The sequence below is a fragment of the Sorex fumeus genome, unplaced genomic scaffold (assembly GCF_029834395.1).
Source record: "Sorex fumeus unplaced genomic scaffold, SorFum_2.1 ptg000044l, whole genome shotgun sequence".
NCBI lineage: Eukaryota > Metazoa > Chordata > Mammalia > Eulipotyphla > Soricidae > Sorex > Sorex fumeus.
The window spans coordinates 55,379,653-55,404,978 of NW_026606101.1; the positions used below are offsets into that span (position 1 = coordinate 55,379,653).

Here is a 25,326-nt window from a genome sequence, read left to right on the forward strand (position 1 = left end):
TCCTCCAGAGGCCACTGGACAGTCAGGTTTCGGTCTGAAGTGACGAGACACATGGGCCTCATGGGATGGGGATGGAGCTGGCCCTTTTCTCCCCATCCCAATGAGACCCCGAGCTGCCACCCATGAATGGTCTCTCTGGCTCCTGATCAAGCTGCTTAACAGCCATGATCCCAGAGACTCAGAAAAAAAATCTCAAAACCCAGCAGCTTTTGGCAGAAATGCGTCCAGACCCCACAGTAGGTTACTCTCATCAGGCCACCCCAGGGGGGAAAGGGTGCTGTCCCTCCGCCTGCTCCCCCTAGGCATCCTCCAGAGGTCATTGGACAGTCAGGTACGGGCCCACAGTGACGAGACACACAGGGCCTCACAGGATGGAAGTGGAGCTGGTCCTTTTTTCCCCACCCCAATGAGACCCTGAGTCGACGCCAATGAATGGCCTCTCTGGCTTCTGATCAAGTCACTTAATGGCCATGATCCCAGAGACTCAGAAACAAATCTCAGAACCCAGTGGCTTTTGGCAGAAATGTGTCTGGTGCCTGCAGTAGGTTACTGGTGCTGGGCCACCCCAGGTGGGAATAGGTTTTGTGCCTTGGCCTGTTCCCCCTGGCAGCCCAGTGACCGCCATGCTCCAGAGGTCACTGGTTTGGGCCTGCAGTGACGAGCTGCTTAATGTCCTGATCAAGCTGCTTAACGGCCATGATCCAAGAGTCTCAGAAACAAACCTCGGAAACCAGCAGGTTTTGGCAGAAATCCCTCCAGATTTAATTGTTAAAATTTCAGAATTGGGGCTGGAGCAATAGTACAGCAGGTAGGTCGTTTGCCTTGCACACGGCCGACCTGGGTTCAATTCCCAGCATCCCATATGGTTCCCAGGAGTGATTCCTGAGTGCAAAACCAGGAGTAACCTCTGAGCATCGCCGGGTGTGACCCCCAAAAAATAAATAAATAAATACATAATATTTCAGAATTTCAAAATCGTGTGGCCAATACTGCAGCTATGCGACATCATATGTTATTTATAACCAGCAATAGAAGACAAATTGTATACTGCTGCCTTTTTGGCAGATCTGAGTGTTGGGGTAGCACTGTAGCACTGTCCTCCCATTGTTCATCAAATTGCTTGAGTGGGCACCAGTAACACCTCCATTGTGAGACTTGTTGTTACTGTGTTTGGCATATCGAATATGTCACAAGGAGTTTTCCAGGCTTTGTCATGCGGGCGGGATACTCTTCAGTAGCTTGCCGGGCTCTCCAAGAGGGGAGGAGGACTTGAATTCGGCTCGGCCAGGCTGGCTGCGCTCAAGGCAAACACACTACCACTGTGCTATGAGTGTTAGGGTAAAATCCCAAATAATAATAGGGGGTCTGGTGTCAAAATATTGAATGTAATCAAAGTAGAGAGAGAGTGATGTGGAAATCATCTGCCCCACAGGTAGGGGGAGGGTGTGGGATGAGAGTAAACTGGGGTTTTTGTTGGTGGAGAATGGGCACTGGTGAAGGTATGGGTGTTTCATTGTATGACTGAAACTTAAACCTGAAAGCTTTGTAACTGCTCTCGTGGTGATTCAATAAAATTATAAAAAATGAAAAAAAATAGCCTTGTGAGGGAGACAATAGTATATTTTATCTTGATGAATCTGATGGATATATAATTGTATTTAATTTGTAATACTTATTGCTCATTGATTAATATATTTATGATTTTTGAGATTCCTGTCACTTCAATAAAAATGTTTATAATAAAAATGTCACTAAAATAATAAATATCACCACTTAAATTTGGCAAGAAAATAATGTTGTCAGCATTTGGATTAACATGTCATCCCCAAATTTCATGAAATCTGTTTGTGAGAAGGGAAAATAGGTCAAGCAGGAAACTCAGATTTGGGGATCACTTCCTTACATGATGTCCTCAGTCAGGAAATTCTGGTTCTGGAATAAATACTTCTATTCCTCCCCACGGTATTAATACTGGCTAGATAATACTTCCTGGTAGATACAATCCATACATTTTCCTGAGATGCTTCAGTAATTAGAAAAGAGGTAAAGGTAAAGGTAAAGGCCCTCCCGTTGTTCATCGATTTGCTCGAGCGGGCCCAGTAACGTCTCCATTAGAGACTTTGTTGTTACTGTGTTTGGCATATCGAATAAGACACGGGAAGCTTGCCAGGCTCTAACGTGCGGGCGAGATACTCTTGGTAACTTGCTGGGCTCTCCAAGAGGGGCAGAGGAATCGAGCTTGGGTTGGCCATGTTGGCTACGTGCAAGGCAAACACCCTACCGCTGTGCTATCACTCCAGCCTGTTTTAATTCCTAAGCACATGATCTGTACTATCTGGTTTGAAGGATTTAGAAATCTTATTTAATTTGGAGAGAGAAGCCAAGACTGAAGACTGACATTTGGCCTAGCGGCCAAGAACCAGAGACTATAAAACCAAGCTCCAGGAAGTGTGTGGCTGCATTCATGGCCACAAGACCTCTTATTGTCTAGTTCTCACTCTCGGAGAACCTAGCAGGCTACCGACAGTATCCTGCCCACATATATGCCTGACTGGGAACACCTGTAAAGGTGATTAGAGGCTGCCTCAAAAGGCTCCATTTCTCTCGGAGAGCCTGGCAAGCTATCAAGAGTATCCCTTCCACTCGGCAGAGCCTGGCAAGCTACCCGTGGTGTGCTCGATATGCCAAAAACAGTAACAATGATGGTCCTCATTCCCCTGACCCTGAAAGAGCACCCAATATGCCAGGCTACACTAGCACGTGACAGGGACAAATGGAGATGCTACTGGTGCCTGCTTGAGCAAATTCATGAACAACTGGATCAGAGTGATAGTGATACATACATACATATATATATATATATGTATATATATGTATGTATACGATCATGACCATCCTGTTGTTCGTCGATTGCCTCGAGCAGGCAGGACATCTTCTTCGTCCTAGCCCTGAGAGTTTTAAAAAAGTGCCATATTCAAGACTCTTTCAGGGTTAGGAGAATGAGACCCATCATTGTTACTGGTATTTGGCATATTGGGTAAGCCACAGGGAGTTTGCCAGACTCTGCTGTGTGGGCAGGTTACATTTGGAAGCCTGCCAGGGTGTCCAAAACAAGAATGAGATAATAAGCTTCTGGGATCTGGGTTTTATAGTCTCTGGGTCTTGGCCGTTGATGGGATTACATGGCGCTAGGGGGACAGTTGGTGGGTGTGACCCCTGCCTACTGGAATATGAAGGATCTGGGTGGAGGATGCTCAGCCCCAATCCAAGCAGGCTTGGAGATCTCAGCCCCGGGACCTGCATGTCTGTGTTCCTCTGCCGGTACTTTCATGCGTGTGGAGAGTTGTCTCAGCATGGTGGTGGCTGGCCACTATATATATATATATATATATATATATATATATATATATACACATATATATATATACACATATATACACATACACACATACATACATATACCAGGCCTTTATGATGTATTTATTTCTTTAATTCTTTAATAAAGTTATTAATTTCATGAAATTATTGACACAAGTAGAATTGTTGCAGTGCCAAATCCAGGCACTGTGTTTGGTTTGACTCTGAGGGAGCTGTTCCAGAAGGGATGGAGGTTTGATGGCTGAAAGAAAGGATAAAGGGTGCAGTACAAGTGTGAGGAGGAGGATTTTAGACTTTCATTGTCAGACCCTCATTTGAAATCAGCATTACCAGCTCTCCTAGGGGTGGGGCCTGAAGGTAGGCAGCTGACATCTTAGGAACAAATACATGTTACCTGCTTGCTCACACTCCCTTTCACCTTTTCTTTCTTCACACCCACAAACTTTGCCTGCATTTTTTTTTTGCCTATTCTCCACTTCAGTGAGCTCCTTGCATACCTTTCTCCTCACCTCTAATATGCCAAATTCTTACTCCGTCTCTCTCTATGTACTTAGATTATCTTTCCGTATTTGATGATGATGTCCTATCTGTCATATGAGACAGACTTTATCTGCTTATCTGGTATCATTTTAACTAGATTATGAGTTCCTATAGATCAAAGGCTATTGCATACATGTCTATGAATATTTAGGCAAATTGCATACGCATCATGTCTAGATGAATGTGAGTGTATGTTTGTATGTGTGTGTGTGTGTGCGTGAGTGTGTGCATACTTACAGAAAATATTCTAATATGTCTCCCATGGAGAGCTTTACTGTAGCCAAGAAACATTAGCTGAGTACTCATGTATGAGGTCTGAGGTAATGTGAAAACAACAATGGATTTGACATGAATCTTGCCCTTTGGATTTCATCCCCAGCAGAGAAACAAGCAGGGTGTTCATTAAGTTTCCTCATGTCTCAGGTGTGAAGACAGGATAGTAAATGGTGATTACAGAACAGCTTGATACATGCTATAATCAGAAACTCAAGTACCACCAGTCGCTGCACTGGAGAAGAGGTGGAAATGTTCTTGAAATGTGTAAGAAAATTAATCCTGAGAGCTTTGGAATCTCACAAAGTTTTCTAGTCAATATTCTTGACTTTACCATTATTTTCCCTTTTATATTATTGAGAAAACGCTTCTTAAAATAAATATCCTATGTAAGAAGCTTAGGGCTAGAGTGATAGCACAGTGGTAGGTCGTTTGCCTTGAGCGCTGCCGACCCGGCCGAGCTGGGTTCAATTCTTCCGTCCCTTCGGAGAAGATCTCACCCGCACAGCAAAGCCTGGCAAGCTACCCGTGATGTATTCATTATACCAAGCACAGTAACAACAAGTCTCACGATGAAGCTGTTACTGGGCCTGCTTGAGCAAATCGATGAACAACGGGAGGACAGCGACCGTAGGAAGTTTAGCAAGTCTTTGCATTTTCCACTTTTTAAATGCAAAGATTATTTTAAAAAGTTATTAAATTATTTATTAAATTAAATTATTAAAAAAAGATTATTATTAAAAATTTATTGATTTTCTAGTGTGTCTTGGATTCTGGCCCAGGTAAAGATCCAGTGCTCAACCATGTATTTCCCCAGAGCTTCAGTTAAGGTGGCTATCCATTTGTTTTAGAAACAAGTTCAGACTGGAGAGATAGTACAGTAGGTAAGGCACTTGCCTTGAGTGCAGCCAATCCTTATTTGAATCGCAACTCCATATATATCTATAATTATTGCCAGGGGACTCGAGCACAGAACCAGGAATAATCCTTAAGAACTATCAGATATGGTGCAAACAACTCCCCACTCTAGATATAACGATATTCAGAGGCCCAGCATGACAGAATCTTTATGTTGGAGAACCAAATGAAAGACCAGTATCACAATTTTCTTCCTCTTACCCACATCATTTAAATCACAAGGGAGCTAATGTGCTCAATTGGACTCATAATAAAGATGAGACGGAGAAACTGTATGTGTGCCTGCTCTATAAATTTGGATCTACATTACAGGAGAAACATTGCTCAAATTCTGTGGAAAGATAGAAATCTAAGAAAACAGGAGCAATTTAATAGAAAACCATCTCAATTAATCTAATTTAATCTAATCTCTACCAAAACCCTACCAATTTTAGGAACAGTGAAAAGGATCTCCTTTGAGTGAAGTTGGTTTGTTCATTCCAGAAGTACATTTTTTTTCTTTTTTGGGTCACCCCCAGCAATGCATAGGGGTTACTCCTGGCTCTGCACTCAGGAATTACTCCTGGCGGTGCTCAGGGAACCATATGGGATGCTGGGAATCAAACCCTGGTCCGCCTCGTGCAAGGCAAATGCCCTTCCTGCTGTGCTATCGCTCCAGCTCCTAGAAGTACATTTTGAGCCTGCAGAGACAGATTGGATTCCCAGTTTGTAGATGAAAAATCCTGCAGTGCAGAGATGGGAAGTGACTTGCTTAGGGTCACTTAGTATATGAGGGAGTGAGGCCCCACAATTCTTTATCTTGGACCTTTATTCTCTTCCCAGTAGCTCCTTTCAACTTCCTGCCCCCAAAAGGCTTTAGCAGCAGAGAAGAGGACCGGCCTGGCAGGGGTGGAGCTGGGTGAGAAAGGATGCTCCATCAATATCCACTTCCCTAGGGACAGAGCACTCTACTGCCATGTTATCGTTAATGTACAAAATGTGAAACCATGAAGACACGATTGCCAATTTTCTTATCTCAGCTAGCACAGAGGAGCGCTTGTTGGAAAGTTTCTGACTGTTTGAGAATATTGTTGTTTATCCACCACACATTCCTTGGCTGTTTGAGCGATTTGGGAAAGGCCACACACATAAATGCACATAAATTACCTTTACAAAATGTCAAAATTAAAAGTGGATTTTTATTTTGGGGAATGTGCCCTGGGAATGTTAACCCCTTCATGGAGGTAGAGTTGCCACTCTCGGAAAAACACAGTGACATCTTTGAATGCAACACAAGCAACAGGAACTACCTCCCAGGCACGAATTCCCAGGCACGAATTCCCACGCACCATCCCAGCTTTTTGTTTTGCCACCTGTGGTCGGTGCAGTTAAGGTGAAAAAATAAAATAAAAGCGTAGACTTTTGTGGGGTTACAATTTCAATCAAATGATTATTTAATCACTGTGATTAAATAAGCAAAATTATTATTCATGACTGAATTTTAAGTGTACAATGTTTTCACACCAATCCCTTCACCAGTACGCCTTTTCCTCCACCAATGATTCTAGATTTCCTTCTGACCCCCGGAGCCCCCAGATTGCCTCCAAAAAGCAGAGATTTTTCTCTGCAGACTACAGACAAGCATTCCTCTAACAGTAGTTTCAGTCGTGTATTGGCCATACTTCATTCTTTATTGTGCTTTGCTTAGTTTACATTAATTAAGCTGAGGTATAAGGTAGGCACAAGACCCATTACAGTCTAAATGTTCTCAAATTTATGTGAGGAAAAACATTTTTTAGATTGCATAGAAGACAAATCTTTCAGGTTATCGTGGGACCAAGTTTTCCACGATAGACTGAAAAACTGAAAAATGGATGTGGGGGGTTTTCTAGCTCAAAAGTTTATGATGGAATCCTGGAATGGATTTTTTTAATCACTTAATCACTTAACTTCCCATTAGTCATCGATTTGCTCGAGCGGGCACCAGTAACGTCTCCATTTGTCCCTGTCGTGTGCTAGTGTAGCCCAATGGCATCTGTTCGCTCCGGGAACATGAAGGGCCTCAAACCGATCGTTCATGATCTTGACGAAGAAGGCAGACCATCTGGTAGGTGGGAGGCCACGCGGTCTTTTGACATCCCGTGGAATCCAGTCAGTAACAGCTCTAGTCCAGCGGTCATCTTTAAATCTCATTACGTGACCAGCCCATCTTATTTTCGACACCTTGGCAAATGATACAGCATCCCTGATTCTTGATCGTCGATGGATGTCAGAACTCCGGATTCTTTCTCTCATTTGAGTGAAACGTGATATTCCAAGCATAGCTATTTCTATTTTTCTTTGGGAGACCTGAATAGCGTTCTCATCCTGTTTGCGTAGGGCCCAGGTCTCAGAGGCATATGTTAATGCAGGAAGAACAGTGGAATCAAAGAGATGTGCCTGGAGCCAGAGGTTCTTCGTCCTCTTAGCTATTTCTTCGACGTTCTTGAAGGCGTTCCAAGCCGCTCTCTTCCTCCTGCGCAGCTCGGGTGCCAGGTCATTGGTCATGTTGACCTCTCGACTTAGGTACACATAGCTGTTGCATTCGGAGATGGTCGTTCCGTTGAGAGCGAATGGTGCATCAGGAACGAGGCTGTTTCTCATAAACATTGTCTTCGTAAGATTCAGCTGTAGTCCTATCTTTCCACACTCACGGTCAAAGTCGGCCAGCATTTGTGCCACCTGGCTGATGTTTGGTGTTATTAAAACAATGTCATCAGCAAAGCAGAGGTGGTGTAGTTGCCGACCATCTATCTTCACTCCCATTCCTTCCCATTCCAGTTGTCGCATGATGTTCTCGAGGGTGGCACTGAAGAGTTTCGGTGAAATGGTATCACCCTGTCGCACCCCTCTCTTGACATCAATGATCACTTCTTTGTAGAATGGTGAGATCCTGGTAGTGAATCCGCAATACAGCTCACGGAGGATTCTGATGTATTGGGCTTGAATGCCCTGATTGGCTAGGGCTTCAATGACCACTTCCGTCTCAACAGAATCAAAGGCCTTCTTTAAATCAATGAACATTTAATAGAGCGGCATCTTGAACTCCCGAGAAACCTCAATGAGCTTGGTTATCGCGTGGATATGGTCGATAGTGCTGAATCCTTTGCGGAACCCAGCTTGCTCGCATGGTTGTCCTTCATCTGGTGTTCTGCCAATCCTATTTAGGATGACTCGAGTGAACAACTTGTAGATGGCAGACAATAGGCAGATAGGGCGATAGTTGCCAATGTCATGGATGTCTCCCTTCTTGAACAGTAGTACGGTCCTGCTGGTTTTCCATTGGGACGGAACCTTGCATTCAGACAGGTAGCGAGTAAAGAGCCGAGCCAGTGTATTGATGAGTACTGAAGGCAGGTTCTTCAGGTGTTCAGGTCTGACTTTGTCTGGGCCGAGTGCTGTTTGTTTCTTTACCGATGAAATGGCGTGTCAGATTTCAGAAGGGAGAATGTTGGGAATGACATATCCATCCTGTGGAATTTGGAATGTTGGCAAGTGGACATGGCTATCGAAGAGATTTGAGTAGAAGTCATGGATAATCTTCTCCATTGCCATTCTGGAGGATGTGATGGATCCATCAGGACGTCGGAGGGCAGTCATCTTGGTCTTGTAGTGGCGAAGGACAGGCGGGCCTTATGAATACTTTTCCCGGCTTCTGCTGCATCTACCAGTACTTCTGCTCTTCTCTCTTTGAGGTCTTCCTTGATCGCATCTCTGCACTGCTTTGCGAGCTCGGACGTTAGCTTGCGGTTGCCTGAGGCATGCGCCAAAACACGCTGGCGAATTAGCTCAAGAGTTTTTGAAGATAGGCGATTTTTTGTGGCTATCTCTCTCTTGGCGTTCCTCGCACATTCATGGAGGTGCTGAACCAGACGATCGTATTCCTCGTCAATGTTGTCAACAATGGCATCTTCCCATGTTGCCTCAATAGTACCAAAGAGTTCCCAGTTGGTGGTCATTCTGGGAGTTCTCTTTTTGAACTTTGCAGCCCTTTCTCCCCGCTCTGTGAAGTAGAATTTTGCACGAAGGAGACAGTGGTCCGATCCCGTTTGAAATTTTGGGACAACAGCAACATCAGTCAGGGAAAACCGTCGATTGAATATGATGTGGTCTATTTCTATTTTTTTAAATATTGTTTTTTTAATTGAATCACTGTGAGATACAATTATAAAGCTTTCATGTTTGAGTTTCAGTCATACAATGATCGAACACCCATCCCTCCTCCAGTACACATTTTCCTCCACCGATGTCCCCAGTTTTCCAGTATTCCTCCCCCCCCATTCCCAAAGTTCCCCCAGCCTCTATGGCAGACAGACAAATTACCCCATACTCCCTCTCTACTTTTGGGCATTATGATTTATAATATAGATAACTGAGAGGCGATCACGTTTGACCCTTTATCTACTCTCACCACACATCTCCCATCCCGAATGATCCCTCTAACTATCATTGACTTAGTGATCCCTTCTCTATTCCAGCTGCCTTCTCCCCCAGTTTATGAGGCAGCCTTCGAACTATGGAGCAATATTCCTTGCCCTTGTGTCTACTACACTTGGGTATCAGTCTCATATTACGTTATTTTATATCTGGAATGGATTTTTAAGTAGGGAATATAAATAGTATACTGAAATACTGTTGAGTTCAGTTCATAACACAACATTTTGGAGTTTCAAATCTTCTTGCCTATGTAAATCAACTCACCATATTTTATTTATTTATTTATTTTTTGTTATATTTATTTATTGAATCACTGTGGGGAAAGTTACAAAGCTTTCAGGTTTAAGTCTCGGTCATACAATGATGAAACACCTTTCCCTTCGCCAATAGTTATTTTTCACTACCAAGAACCTCAATATACCCCCCTCCCACCCATCCCAATACCTGTGAGGCAGATGATTTCTACTTAACTCTCTCTCTACTTTGATTACATTATTTCGACAAAAGATGCACCATTATTGGTGAGAGTTTCTGCCCAACAATCAGAACTGCTGAAAAGGCATTGTGAAATAATTTGTTTTCTATACATGGTTATGAGAACCAAATGACGTTGCGTGGCCACTATTGTGGCTGCGCAATTTTGGATTTCTGATATTTTACTAATTAAGACTGGAGAGATTTCTGCCAAGAGCCAGATCATTACGAGATTGGTTTCTGTGCCTCTGGAGCCAGGGCCGTGCCAGAGAGCTGCTCGTGAGGGGCAACTTGTGATCTCGGTAGGGCTTGAAGGACAAGATGGTATCATCCCCCTTCCCATGTGGCTACAGTTGCCCCATCACCGCCAGCTCATACCCGGCTTTCCAATAAGTTCTGAGGCAGCGGCCACCTTGCTGGGCGGGGGTGGGCGGGGGGAGACGGAATGTAGAGACACCCTGTCCCTCCCGGGGAGGCATGGTGCTATAGTTTAATGCACAGTCCATTCACTTTTCTGCCACAAGCTGCCGGGCTCTGGATTAAGTCCTCTTGCCTCTGGAACCATAGCTGTGCTGGAGAGCCACTCATGGGGGGCAATTTGTGACCTTGGTAGGATGAGCTGGTACCATCCCCCTCCCATGTCGCTGCAGTTGCCCTGTCACCCAACCCACCATATTTTAAAATTAAGAAAAATACAGACATTCTCGTGATCAAAGAAAATATCTTAGTTTTTTTTATACCATAACAGAGATAGGCAAACTTTATAAGGCATCCTAAATATGTTGCGTTTTTACTAAAATTCAAACGGACAATATTGGTCCATAGACGTAGTATAGGGGTTAAGGCACATGCTGTGAATGTTTCTGGCCCTGGCTTAATTCTCAGCACCACCTGTCACCCTGAGCACTGTTGGGTACAGCCCTAAAGGCCCCTGAGCAATACTGGGTATGGTTCTGGAGGTCCCAGAGGGACCACAGAAATAGCTCAGGTTATCCTAGCACTATCTGGTCCAAACATCATGCATCCTCAGACTCTTCCAGTGAACCCCCAACCTCATTGGCCCAAAAAATACTGGAGGGCCTAAAAATCTCCTGATTTTAACACAAATAAAATATGCCTTCAGTTCTTAAAAGTCTTGTGGGTTAGTTCATTCTAATCACACCAGTTTTGACTACTGTATCTCATGGGCAACCAGACTGATATCAGATGAAGAAATCTACAATATGCAGTGCTGAGTTCCCACCCAACTGATAAGGAGAAACTGTGGGGAGACCAGTTTTAAAGGGTTTCATCTTGGGTCTTAGAGCATAGTAAAGGTGACTAGCCATAGAAATTTGGTAGAAGTGTCTCTAATTTACTGGTGTAAAAGTTTTGAAGCCTGCTCTTCTGCCTGTCTTTTAAATGCCTCAGAGTAAAGAATAAACTAGAATTGGAGAGTCTAGTTTCAAGTTCTTATTCATTTAGCTGTGCAACCATGCACAAGATCACCAGTTTAATGCTCCAAAATTTGCAAAATGGAGGACTTATACTTGAAAATGGTTTTCTAACAAAAATATGTCTTTTAATTCAAAAAATCATTATTGTCTGACCAAAGGAAGAGTCGTACATATATATGTATATATATGTACACATGCTATGCATTAAATACACTCATATATCTTATCTTTTATTGTGAAAAGAATACTATTTTAAATTTCTTAGAAAGAAAAATTCACTCACAATGAAACTGCTTCTATAAATTTAAATATTTTCCTTCTAGTTTCTTCCAGTATAAAAAATATTCAAATAGCAATTATCAAAGGAATTTTATTTTTTCTTCCTATTCACTTATGAAGACATATTCCTTAGTCCTATGTTGCCATCACATGTGATATTTTATTCTCTGTACAATGTTAATTGGAAAGACTTAGCCATTACTTAATCATTAGGGGTTTAGTTGGTTTCCCATTTCTCATGATCATCTGGAATAAAGCAACTAAGATTATAGTCTTTTCTCTCCTTCAGATAATTTTCATTATATGAATTTCCTATGATGAGATTAGATCAAAAGTATGAGTTTGATTTTTTTTCTAAGCCTTAGCTTTTTGCTTCCCTTGAAATTGTGCTACCTTTATTCTTGAACACTAATTGCTAAAATTAATCTCTTAGGTAAGCGTACAGAACAATAGTTCTTTTCAATTCTAAATAAGTTGTATAAATCTGTTACAAGGCATAAATGCATCCATGTACAAACAGTAGAAGCAAATGAATTTAGCTGGATTTGTTACCAATGTTGTAATATTTTTGATTGCACTCTACAAAGGGCTCTTCCCTTGTGAGCAGCTGGCCCTGGTTTAATTCCAGGTGTAAGAGAGTTCCTCAGCACTGCCAGAAGTGATCCCTGTACTCAGAGTCATGAGTAGCACTGTAGCACTGTCCTCTCATTGTTCTTTGATTTATTTGCTCGAAAGGGCACCAGTAATGTCTCACAACATATTGTGAGACTTGTTGTTACTGTTTTTTTTTTTGCATATTGAATAAGTCACAGGTAGCTTGCCAGACTTTGCCATGCGGGCAAAATACTCTCAGTAGCTTGCAGGGCTCTCTGAGAGTGGCGGAGGAATTGAACCTAGGTCATCCTCATGCAAGGCAAACCCCCTACCCGCTGTGCTATCGCTCCAGCCCAGAGCCATGAAGAAGTCCTGAAATACCACTAGGTTTGGCTTCAGAACATATATGTGTGCAAGCGTGTGCTATTTCAATGTACATAGTCTATGCAGGTGTAGAAGTAGACATTCTATTGATTTAGGAATATGCGAATTATCAGGCTGGTAGTCAATGAGAGGAAAAGTGACTTGCCCGGATTCAAGACATTTCTCTTATCAGGAGATTGTAGAAGTTACAACTTACTCCTTAGAAACATGTCTTCTTGACTGCGGCAGAGCTGGAATCATTCTGAATTGTGGTGGCTGGGCTCAACTTTCCCACTCTTTATGGCTGTAAGTATTTAACTGTAGCTGAGAATTTCCTTCTTTCCTGGATCTCAGACAGTTCTGACTCAAAGTGCTCCGTTTTTGCTTCCCCAAGTGTTTCCAGAGAAGACAGCCTGAGGGAGAGGAAGTGGTGCTAATTAAATCCTCCCTCTGTTTTCCAGGCACAGGAGCCTTTCACAGATGTCTGTTGTTAAGCGAGTGTTCACAGAGTGCAGCAAATACAGAAGCCGGCTTTCCTTCCCCAAAGGCACAAACCTTCCTTCTCAGGTTACAGAGCACTCTAGAAAAGCACTTCCTTCCAACACCTACTACTGTAGTAGATGTGGCAGACTCACAGAAATAGTCTGTAGTCTGTAGCAGCCTGGGAGGCCAGTGTTACAGTGTACCTCTCTATCTCTCTCTCTCTTACACACCACACACACACACACACACACACACACACACACACACACACACACACAAGCTTTTTCTTCTTCTGTGTGTGCCTATTTTTCTCATAGGCCAATCTCTGCTTTTTCGTACTCCGAAACTTAAAAAAATTACCAGAGGGCCAGGGACAATGACTCTTAATGCCTAGTCTATTTGAGGCCTTGTGTTTGGTCCCAGCTTTGTATGATCTTAGGGGCACTTCTGGGTATGACTCTGTAGCCTCTGAACATCACCTGCAGGGGTATCAAATCTTCATGCCTTCACCAACTAGAGGGTCTCCATCATCCCCACCCCCTAGCATTCCCAGTATTGCCATATATATATATATACACACACACACTTAATGTATACACATATATACAAATATACATACATATATATGTATATATATATATAAATGAATTGACTATTAATACGGAGTGGCCCAATTTATATATATATATGTTTGTGTATAATATATACTATATATAGTAACCAAGACTCTGATGAGTATATATATGTATATATATATACATATATATATATATATATGGCCACTCCATATATATATACAAACTCATCAGAGTCTTGGTAACTATAATTCATCCATTACTACTGGTCTGTGCTGAGGACTCAGAGGGCCATGTGTGGGGTCAGGGATCAAACCCAGGACAGTCAAATGCCAGGCAAGCACCTTACTCATTCTACTATTTCCCTTTCACCACTGGACACATGGGTTACTTCCTTGTCCTCGTATTGTATTAAAACTTGCATTGAACAAAGGTGTGCATATAGCTTTTTGAATTAATGGTTTTGTTTTTCGGGGGTAGATGGCAATACTTAGAATCACTGCATCATATGGGACCTCTATTCTTTTGTAATCTCCAATCTATTTTCTGTGGAGGATGAAATAGATGACAAAACCACTAAGAGTGAAAGAGTGTTGTTTTCTTTGTTTTTTTTGTTTTTTTTAACCTCATCTCTTCCAACACTTGTTTCTGGTCTTTTTGATGTATGCCCTTCTAACTGGTGTCAGATTATATCTTATTGTTGTTTTAATTTGCATTTCTCTGATAGCAAATAATAACGACCACTTCTTAATATGCCTACTGGCCGTTTGGAAGGCAGGACCACCAGACTGATTGCCAGGACTCCACCACCACCTGTGGCAGCGTAAAATGTGGCTAGCAGGTTTTTCTGAGAAAAAAAAGAGGAACAGAACGTTTCTCAAACCATTAAGCTCCAGCTAAAAGAAAACTTGTGGTTGGGGTGAGATACCTCTCCCTTCTCTCCTCCTTGCAACTTAAGATATGTTTAAAGAATTCCCCGAGTGCCCTGCAGAACCTTTGCTCTTGACGTTCCCAAAGGCCACCCCTGCCTCTCAATAAAGCTTAACTTGCTTGCAAGCGGAGTCCAGCCTGGTTTCTGGCAGCCCAGTCTAACATTTTGGTGCTGACACCCAGGAGAGCTCATGAGAGATCCCCAATGGGCCAAGGATATCCCCTGTCCCTGGGGCCTCATCCTTCCCGACCCAGGCTGCCAATTCTCCTGCTGTGATTCCATGAGCCTGGACCTCGGGAATCAAGTCTCCACCACTTATATCACCTATTCTTCGTGGTTGATTGTGGTGAGTCCTGATCTCCCACGCCTGCGCCTTCTGACCAGACAGAAGTCGCCCACTCTCTTTTCCTCGATCCCTTTCATTGTTGTCCTTCATTTCTCCTGGGGACTCAGAGGTGAAAATGATTGGTTGCTGCAGGTGGTCAGGAATTACATTTCCAAGACACCTTGCTTTGATCCACCCCCACCCGCACCCCCCACCACCCACTGCCCCTCTCTCTGTCTCTCTGTCTCCCTTTCTGTTTCTCTGTTTTTTCGTCTTCTGAGTGTTTCTAGAGTGTTTCACTCTAATGGATTTCTGCCTCAGAGTATGGTTCTGAGCCAAGGTATCTTTAAGATCCAGTGAGGGGGTCCAGCCGGGTGACCCGTGAAAAGGCCTTCTTTCTGATCCTGCTTTCTCTTGCCCATTTCTGTCCTTCTTCTTCTCCTTAAACTTCTGTTTGCTTAAATAATGTGAGATGCTCATTCAAAAAATTGAGACAGGGTTGGAGAGATAGCACAGCGGGTAGAGCATTTGCCTTGCACACGGCCGACCCGGATTCAATTTCCAGTATCCCATATGGTCCCCTGAACACTGCCAGGAGTAACTTCTGAGTTCACAGCCAGGAGTAATCCCTGTGCATTGCCGAGGTTGACCCAAAAAGAAAAAAAAATTGAGACAGACTCACCTCTCGGATGCTTCATTTGGTCATTATCAGCCTTGGGGGTGGAGAAAGAAATCAAAGCCAAGAGACTGACACCTTATGGTAGCATCCATTGGCCCCAGTATATTTTACCAAATGGTTTCAAGTGCCTGGAGAATGGCACTTGCCCTGGAGACATTCTGTCTTTCTTGACAAACCTCAGTTTTCCTCCTGTTGTTCTTAGAGTGTCAAAGAAACAGGAAATCTATTAGGCATGTGTGCATATGTGCAGTGGCCACCTTTCTTTGTAGTCAATCCATCTGTCAATCTTGTGTGGAACCCTGGAAAATTAAAATCAGGCTGAAATTAGAAGTTGAAGCCCTTAGACCCTGTCAAGTCGCGTCATCACTAGAGATCAGAATAATATGCAATACCACAATAAAAAAAAAAGTCTAAGTGCTATTGGACCTTTCTTGCACCACATATAAGCTGAAAAGTTTCTAAATAATGTTCTTATTGAAAAAAAGTTAAATGGTTCCCAACACTTGAAATTCTCTTGATCCTTTGAGTTTGTGCTCTTTAGAAATGGCTGTGGAACTAGAGCCTAAAGCTAAGTGAGATAGGAGATCTATAAGACCATTGCAGGATTTATCTTACAGGAGTGAGTCAATTTCAATGGGAAATTAGACTGCTTTGCAAACAACAGAGATACAAAACCTATCAAAATTAAATTTAAAAAGTTTTATTTTGGGGGAGGGTGGTTCATCAGCATTGACAGTTCAAGTGTTTTCTCATGCTGATACCTAAAAGTCTAGTAAAAATCAGAGGCTTCTTTCTGTGTCTAAATATATATGTTTGTTTTGTCTCTGCATTGAATTATTAGAATATCTGACCTAGAAAATCTTGTCGTTTCAAATATTTTTGGTAAATAAAAACTGGCTCAAAGAGTAATGGCTTAGTATAAAACATAGGTTTTTAGAATTAGAAAATTGGATACAAACCTTTGCCCTACCAGTGTTTAACATTCAGAGTTTGCACCTGTTTTCGTTTTTTTTTTTAGAAGACATAAGTAATAAGAGTTTTATTTATGGAAGCAAGTATTGCATAAGTGGAAGATATATGTAAGGAGTGTCTAAAGATTAAGGTCTGAGTCCCTATAGGTGACAGCCTGTTTTCTAAACAACACAATTGCTCTTTCAGGTTACTGAAAAATGGTAAAGGGGTTCCCATCCATCGACAGAGTTAAAAAATAGCTACTTGTATATCTTGAAACCTCAAGTGAGACCTATGAAACCCAAAGCTCAAGTGTTGCAGGTGGGTCTGCAGAACTGAGGGACATGTGTCACTTAATCACTTAATCACTTAAATTCCCATTAGTCGTCGATTTGCTCGAGCGGGCGCCAGTAACGTCTCCATTTGTCCCTGTCGCATGCAAGTGTAGCCCAATGGCATCTGTTCGCTCCAGGAACATGAAGGACCTCAAACCGATCGTTCATGATCTTGACGAAGAAGTCTGACCATCTGGTAGGTGGGCGGCCACGCGGTCTTTTGACATCCCGGGGAATCCAGTCTGTGACAGCTCTAGTCCAGCGGTCGTCTCTAAATCTCATTACGTGACCAGCCCATTTGATTTTCGACACCTTGGCAAATGAGACAGCATCCCTGATTCTTGATTGTCGACGGATGTCAGAACTCCTGATTCTTTCTCTCATTTGAGTGAAACGTGATCTTCCAAGCAAAGCTCTTTCTATTTTTCTTTGGGAGACCTGAATAGTGTTCTCATCCTGTTTGCATAGGGCCCAGGTCTCTGAGGCATATGTTAATGCAGGAAGAACAGTGGAATCAAAGAGATGTGCCCGGAGCTGGAGGTTCTTCGTCCTCTTAGCGATTTCTTCGACGTTCTTGAAGGCGTTCCAAGCCGCTCTCTTCCTCCTGCGCAGCTCGGGTGCCAGGTCATTGGTCATGTTGACCTCTCAACCTAGGTACACATAGCTGTTGCATTTGGAGATGGTCCTTACGTTGAGAGCGAATGGTGCGTCAGGAACGAGGCTGTTTCTCATGAACATTGTCTTCGTAAGATTCAGCTGTAGTCCTACCTTTCCACACTCACGGTCAAAGTCGGCCAGCATTTGTGCTGCTTGGCTGATGTTTGGTGTTATTAAAACAATGTCATCAGCAAAGCGGAGGTGGTGGAGTTGCCGACCATCTATCTTCACTCCCATTCCTTCCCATTCCAATTGTCGTATGATGTTCTCGAGGGTGGCACTGAAGAGTTTCGGTGAAATGGTATCACCCTGTCGCATCCCTCTCTTGACATCAACGATCACTTCTTTGTAGAATGGTGAGATCCTGGTAGTGAATCCGCAATACAGCTCACGGAGGATTCTGATGTATTGGGCTTGAATGCCCTGATTGGCTAGGGCTTCAATGACCACTTCCGTCTCAACAGAATCAAAGGCCTTCTTTAAATCAATGAACGTTAAACAGAGCAGCATCTTGAACTCCCAAGAAACCTCAATGAGCTTGGTTATCGTGTGGATTTGGTCGATGGTGCTGAATCCTTTGCGGAACCCGGCTTGCTCGCATGGTTGTCCTTTATCTAGTGTTCTGCCAATCCTATTTAGGATGACTCGAGTGAACAACTTGTAGATGGCAGACAATAGGCAGATCGGGCGATAGTTGCCAATGTCATGGATGTCTCCCTTCTTGAACAGTAGTACGGTCCTGCTGGTTTTCCATTGGGACGGAACCTTGCATTCAGACAGGTAGACATGTGTCATATTAGCAAAACTTAAACTTCTGCTGCTCTAAGAATTAGCCTTAATTCCTAACACCTCAAAATGTGGGTTCCACCAAAGATCTCAGGTACACCATGGGGCAGGCTTTCTGCCACCCTGGCTATGATATGGGAAGGCCCTGGGGCTCAAAGATACACTTGTGCAAGGATATTTTCTTATAGAAACAGCCATTAACCAGAAGAAAAGGGCAGAAATGGAATCTTTATCTCCCCAAAGACATAGAAAAAAGACCCTTTGGGGTTAGGCAAACTAACAGACTTCCCTGAGGCCTTTAATTGGGAAATATGACAAAATGTTTCCAGGGAAAAGCCAATGTATTGTACTCTAATTTAACTAAATCTAATGTTAAGAGATACTACCCCAATTCTTGCTGCACATACGCAAAATAATGACCACTTGTAGCCCTGTCGTTCCTTTAGTCATCAATTTCCTTGAGCAAGCACCAGTAGCGTCTCCATTGTGAGACTTGTTACTGTTTTTGGCATATCGAGTATGCCACGGGGAGCTTGCCAGGCTCTGCTGTGCAGGCGGGATACTCTCGATAGCTTGCTGGGCTCTCCAAGAGGGATGGAAAAATTGAACCCTGGTCGGCCCCGTGCAAGGGGTCCTACCCACTGGGCTATCGTCCAGTGATAGATGACCACTTGTACTAAAGACAAATAATCTTTATGCTAATTGTAAAGGTGGCAAGAAAACCAGGCTGCATTTCAGGGATTCTCTTCTTTGTGTAAAACCCAAATTCTCTCCCACGGAGAGATAACAAAACTTCCAATAAGAATCGAAGTAAAATCAGCCACTCGTTTTAACGTGAGCAATAGTTTGACTCTAGGAACTTAGGTTCTGTTCAAAGTTACTTTGCTCATTTTTAAGTACTTCAGGGACTTACTTGCAGAAACCTGCATTAGTATTTTCCTGGCAGACTGCTTTTTGTGTGGGTCTGTGCAGAGACCTCTGCTGGCGGCAGGCCCTACTAATCGTGCTCTCAATATTACCAAGGGGCTAGCCACTTCCCTTAAGTTAGGCAGGGACCCGAAATACCATTAACAGATTTGGAAGGCCCTTTGTGCAACGATTCTACCCTTGACACTGCTGCCTCTGCCATTATCTGCCAACACTGTGTGCTGCTGACATTCAACACCACCATCACATCTTTTTCTTAGTGTTGCAAAAGACGAGTCCTATGCTGTGTTCACCCCACTACTTCAAGACCATGTGCACCTTTATTGCTTCTCCAGTTCAATCTTTATACCTGGGGTGAATTTTTCACACTTCGGTGGCAAAATATGCCTTTTTGTCTGAAAGAGGTATGCTGTTGTTATATTAACTAATCAGGTCAGGTTGAGCAGAATATGCACACATGGAATGATGTTGCTGAGTAACTAACCTCTCTTCACACTCTGAAATGCAAAGCTTTTGATAATCCCATGTTACATTATATCTTTCCCATTATGAGAACATTGGCTCTTTTAGTCTTGATTTAATGCTTCTTCCTTTTTTTTTTGAGGTTTCTATAGGATCGTATTTTGGAAGCTATCAAATAAACTTTCCATCAGCTACTTCAATACCCATAACAACCACTCTCTTGTCTACAGGACACCTGCCTATAGCTGGTAGCTACTGTAATCTTCCTGCTGATTTCCAATTCTGCTTTCTCTATATGTAGGTTTATATTGCTCCCATTCAACAGAACATGGCCAAAGAGAGTGTTACCCCTTATTCATAAGGGGTTGGGAATGTAAAGTGGGGCCACCAGATGGGCTGCAGGACTTTACGACCACCTGCAGTGGCAGAAAATGTGGCTAACAGGTTTTCCTGAGAAAAAGGAGGAATAGAACGTTCCTTGAACCATTAAGCTCCAGCTAAATGTGAACCGTGCTTCAAGAGAGATACCTTCCCTTCCCTCCTCCTTGCAATTTAAGATTTATATAAATACTTCACCTAGCTTCCTCTCCCAGCACCTTTACTCTAGATGTGTTCTTGCCTGACAGATTTTTCCTTTCAAACAAGCTTTTCTTGTGAGTGGAATTTCCAGTCTAGCTTCTGGCATCCTAGCCTAAAGTCATTCCTAAATAAAAAAATATATTGGTGGGGGGATTTTTGGTCCATATCCATCAGTACTCAGAGTTTACTCCTGGTTCTGTGCTCAGGGATCATGTTTGGCCATGCTTGAGGGGTTATAGAGGGGAGTCAGGGATCTAACTTAGGCCTCATGTAAAAAAATTGTTCTACATGCTGCACTATTGTTTAAGCGTCTGGAATAATTATTGATAGTGCCATTTTCAAGCTTATACACATCCAAGTTTAGGCAATGCATTGTATGGTCATACTGTCTTTACTTTTCTTCGAAATTCTAATTAATCCCAACCAATTTTATGAATTTTAAGTTGCTAGCTATATAGAGAGCTGTTTGTCAACTGTCTGGTGTTTCAAAAGCACCTGGGGAAATGAACTGAAATCACCTTATTTTGGTGAAAAACGCAGGAAGAAGAGAATGCTCCCAGGCTCATGGTGAAGCTCCTTCCCTGGAAAGTTGGCCCAGTGCTAGGATCGACTCTGACCTCAACTTGGAAATTGAGCTAATTTAGAGGCATTTGTCACTAGAATTACACATGACTTCATTTTGTTTTGTACTGCTTTGCTTTATATTACAAACCAGAGATAAATAGTGTTTCCATTTATTTTAAGCTCAATGTACTCAGCAACCAGAAACTTATGAAAAGAAGGAATAAAAAATTACTATAATTTACCACAATGATATAATTATCATTAATAATTTATTTTACTTCATTCCATATTTTCATAGCCTGCTAGACTACATATGTAGTGACATATGCTAATATAAGTATTAAGTGTATAGGTATATAAGTATTAAATATATAAGTATCCTTCTTTCCTTGCTCCTTCCCTCCCTCCTTTTATTCCTCCTTCCCTCCCTCACTCCCTCCTTCCCTTCCTCCCTTCCTTTCTGTCTCCCTCCCTCATTCCCTTCCTTCCTTCCTTCCTTCCTTCCTTCCTTCCTTCCTTCCTTTACTTCTTCCTTTTTTCTCTTACCCTGTCTCTTCTTTCTGAATTATTAAAACAAATTTTTAAACATAATTTATACTATTTTATAGTTTTCTGTTAGTAATTTTGTCATCTTTCATATTAAAACATATATGAACATTTTAAATAGCTAATTATAATTCACTATGTGGTATAATGATATATATTAACCAATTTCTTGTGGTATATATGTAATGTATTTTTCTAAGTTAAAAAATATATAGCATTATAAAATGGTTATTTGAGTGTCTGATGCTGCTCTCATGAACAATGTTTAGACATCAAACTGTAATACTTTCCTGTTTTAGACAAAAGTTATGCACAAATTTTCTATATGTCTTTGCTTAAATACTATCCTTTAAATACACTTTTTATAATTGTGGTGTTCAACTTAAATATACACTCAGTTGTGATTGACCCTGATCATATAGCTTTTGTGCTCTACAGCTACGGAAGGAACAAACAAGAAGGAAAATTTCTATTGATTTTAACTTCTAAATAAGCTTGCAGGTTCATGGATTTTCACAAGCCAAAATGTTAGGAAGTCTTGAAGAGAAATTGTTGGATAATATTTCTTACTGGTTTTCTTTGTTATATTTCTGGGCCTGGGGGTCTAGAGAGAGGAAATGGAGCTATTTACAATCCCCTTAACTCTCTTCAGAGGGTTTCTGCTTCTCTACCCTGGCAGAAAAGCCCTGAGCATTGTAAGGTCTGTGTTATTGATGTGCATACCTCAGTATCCATGTTTAGATAACTCTGTAAGCTTTGTCAAGTTTCAGTAACACCATTTGCTCACAGTTGCCTGCAGTGCTGTTAACAACCAATACAGGGTACTTATTGTTTCATTTTTTTTTTTTTGTGAGAAGACTATTTCTTTTCTTGTTTTAGACTGAAGAAATGTCATCAATTGGGAATTTTGAAGGATTCCAGCCTGTATCTCTGAAACAAGAAGGGGATGAATTGTCTGAGACTGACCAGCTCTCCAGAGAGGAGGAGGATCCAGGGAAGGACCTAGCAACAAAGCTAATTTCAAGTCAGACAAGTGTGACTGAATCAACACTGTCCCCCAATCCTTATCACCAGTCTTACATCTCACGGAAGTACTTCGTTACAAGGGTAAAATAATAAAATCATTTATGCTCTTAAATACTATGGGCAATTTCCTTCTTATGAAGACCTATGGCACATCATTTATCATGTAATTTCATGTTTATTATGTGATGTGATATTTTCAATAACTGTGAAGTTGGAATCCTTACCCTCATCTTACAGATGAAAGATATCAATTTCAGAAAAGTTAAAATCCTATTTTCTTTGTTTAGTTTTGTTTTGGGACCACTTCCAGTTGTGCTCAGGGCTTCTTCCTGGCACCCTCTGAGGTGCTCAGGGACCAAATGCAATACCAGGGATTCAACCAGGGTCAATCACATGCAAGGCAGTATCCTTGCATGTACTATCTAGCCCCTAAGGCTCAATTTGTTTTTGGACCATATTTACCCATGCTCAGCGTTTATTTCTGGCTCTGTGATCAGGGTTCACTTCTATAGAAGTTTGGGGTACCAAACTGAGTGCTGGAAATTAAACATGGGTTTTCTGTGTATAAAGCAAACACTTTCCTTGCTGTACTATTTCTATGTAAGGGCCTATACTTGGTTACTAAATAATATCAAAGAGAATAAACTCCAGATCCCAAGGATATTTGACTTTTCTGTCCTGTGTTTGTGTAAAATCTAATCTCAGTGAACTGACATCCTGTATAGAGAGTAACAGGTAACTAAAATTAAGAACTGTGAGCCCAAAGTGGGGATTTATTGTATATTTGAAAGGGACATGGATGATGGCAATAGAATTCCTGAGAATGGACTGAGCCTCAAACTTCCCACTTGGATACTGCAGGAAGGGAATTGGAACTTTCAAATTTAGGGCTGGAGAGATAGTATAGAAGTTATGGTGCCTACTTTGCATTGACCAACCTGAGTTTGTCCTCCAGCATTGCAAATGGTCCCACAAGCACCAGTAGGAGTGATCCCTGAGTACAGAGCCAAGAATAAGCCTGAACACAGTTAGATGCTTCCCCCCAAAAATAGTTACAAAAAAGTAAAATTTTCATCTATAATGGCAACTGTATTAAACTCTCTTCCCTGAATAGTGGAAATATGCTACTAAGTGGATAGGTGGGTAACAAGTTATTTTTTAAGTATCTTGATTTGAAAATAGCAATATAACTGTGTAGAGTATGAATCAAGTATAGAGTGCTTCATAGGCTTCTCTGGTTAAGTCTCCCCCCCCCCCCCCCCCCCCCGCCTATAGTGCTAGCATATAGTGATAGTATCAATACTACAGTCTATTAGGACAAAATCATAGACTGTACACTCAGGCAGCAGAGACTGTATCATTTTTGAAGTATACATGAGACATCTCTCTTTGACAAAATATTCAACTTGATTTCACAGATGCATAAAATTTAAGAAATTTCATAATGGTTTGGGAAAACATTGGCTGCCATATAAATAAAACTTTAACTATTGACTCCTCTTTTGTTGCTTTTTTATTATAGTTCTGGTAGAAAAAAATAAAATGAAAATGATTCAATGGACACATACATATCTATATATTTTAGAAAATACAGATTTCATGTAAAAATACTTTGGCATATTCCATATTATATATTTATATTTTCTGCACATTGTTTGTGTTCCAAAGTCTGTGAACTTTATTGAATATGAAGGTTAATCGTGAGATACATCTGTGAAGAAAATAAACGCACTTCTTAAAATTTCTTATCTTTCATAAGACGTCAGAGTTTGGTGAGAGGAGACTAACCACGAGTAACACAGAATAAATATTTTATTGTTGGCATCTGCTGCAGTTATTACACCTGGCTGAGAAGTCTATGCAAAGATACTCCTTTTAGCATCTGGAGATGAACTTGAAATTTCTATAGTAACCAAATTTCTATAGTAACCAAGTACAGATGGGATAAGAAATAAGGACAAATTGCAACTTATAGAGAGACACTGGAATTCTTTATGACCATGTGGAACTCATCAGGAAAAACTGGAGTTTGGATCTGTCTGCAAGTCTACACTTGCAAACCTGAATCATATTCAGGAGAAGTTGGTGCCTTTTTCACTAAGTTTCACACTTGGCTACTGCAGGGGAAGGAGAATCTGAGGGAGCAGTTTTGACTAGTAAAGGGAAGTATAGATCCTGCAGTTGTTCTCTCCCGTCATGTAAACCAGGAAACCAGCAGCTGGGAATAAGTGCTGCCACCATGCCTGCTGGCTGTTCTCATCATTGGCAAGGGCAATGACTTACTATGTTTCTCCTCTGGCTCTCAAAACCTACAGAAGTGTCTGTTGTGATCAACCCAAACTTGAAAACAGAAAGTAAAAGTCGGTAGTTCTAGTAAATGCTCCAGTTGATCTGTACTTATAACACAAAATTTGCTTGTTTGTGCTTCCATGATGCTATTTGGCTCTATGGTTCTCTGTTGTTTATAAAGTCAAGTCTCTTGGAACAACACTGTGAGGTAGACTATTTATTTTAATGGTCAATATACTGAAGTTTCAGAGGAGTTATGTAAGTTGTACAAGTTATAATACAGTGGAAAAACTGTAGCTAAGATCTATATCTCATTATGTCAAAAGTTCTTCCTGCAAAATGTACATTTTAATTAGTGACTTCTTCATAAGGGTTTTCATCAATGACTCCAATTTATGTAATGTACTTTTTTTCATCAGATGTGTAGAAACTATCTAAAGTTTTCAAGTTTTAGGAGAAAAATGTAATCTTAGAAGTAAGTCATAATAGACCTGAGGACTC

General features: G+C 41.7%; 1 protein-coding gene across 1 annotated transcript in view; it reads left to right on the forward strand.

Annotated features, from left to right (window-relative positions):
* Window positions 1-22,398: 22,398 nt before the first annotated feature.
* TPRG1 (tumor protein p63 regulated 1) overlaps window positions 22,399-25,326 on the forward strand; it is a 144,322-nt gene continuing 141,394 nt past the window's right edge. Inside the window, exon 1 of the mRNA XM_056122072.1 lies at window positions 22,399-22,617. Within this exon, the coding sequence (XP_055978047.1) occupies window positions 22,399-22,617 (219 nt within the window). The remainder of the gene's footprint in view (window positions 22,618-25,326) is intronic.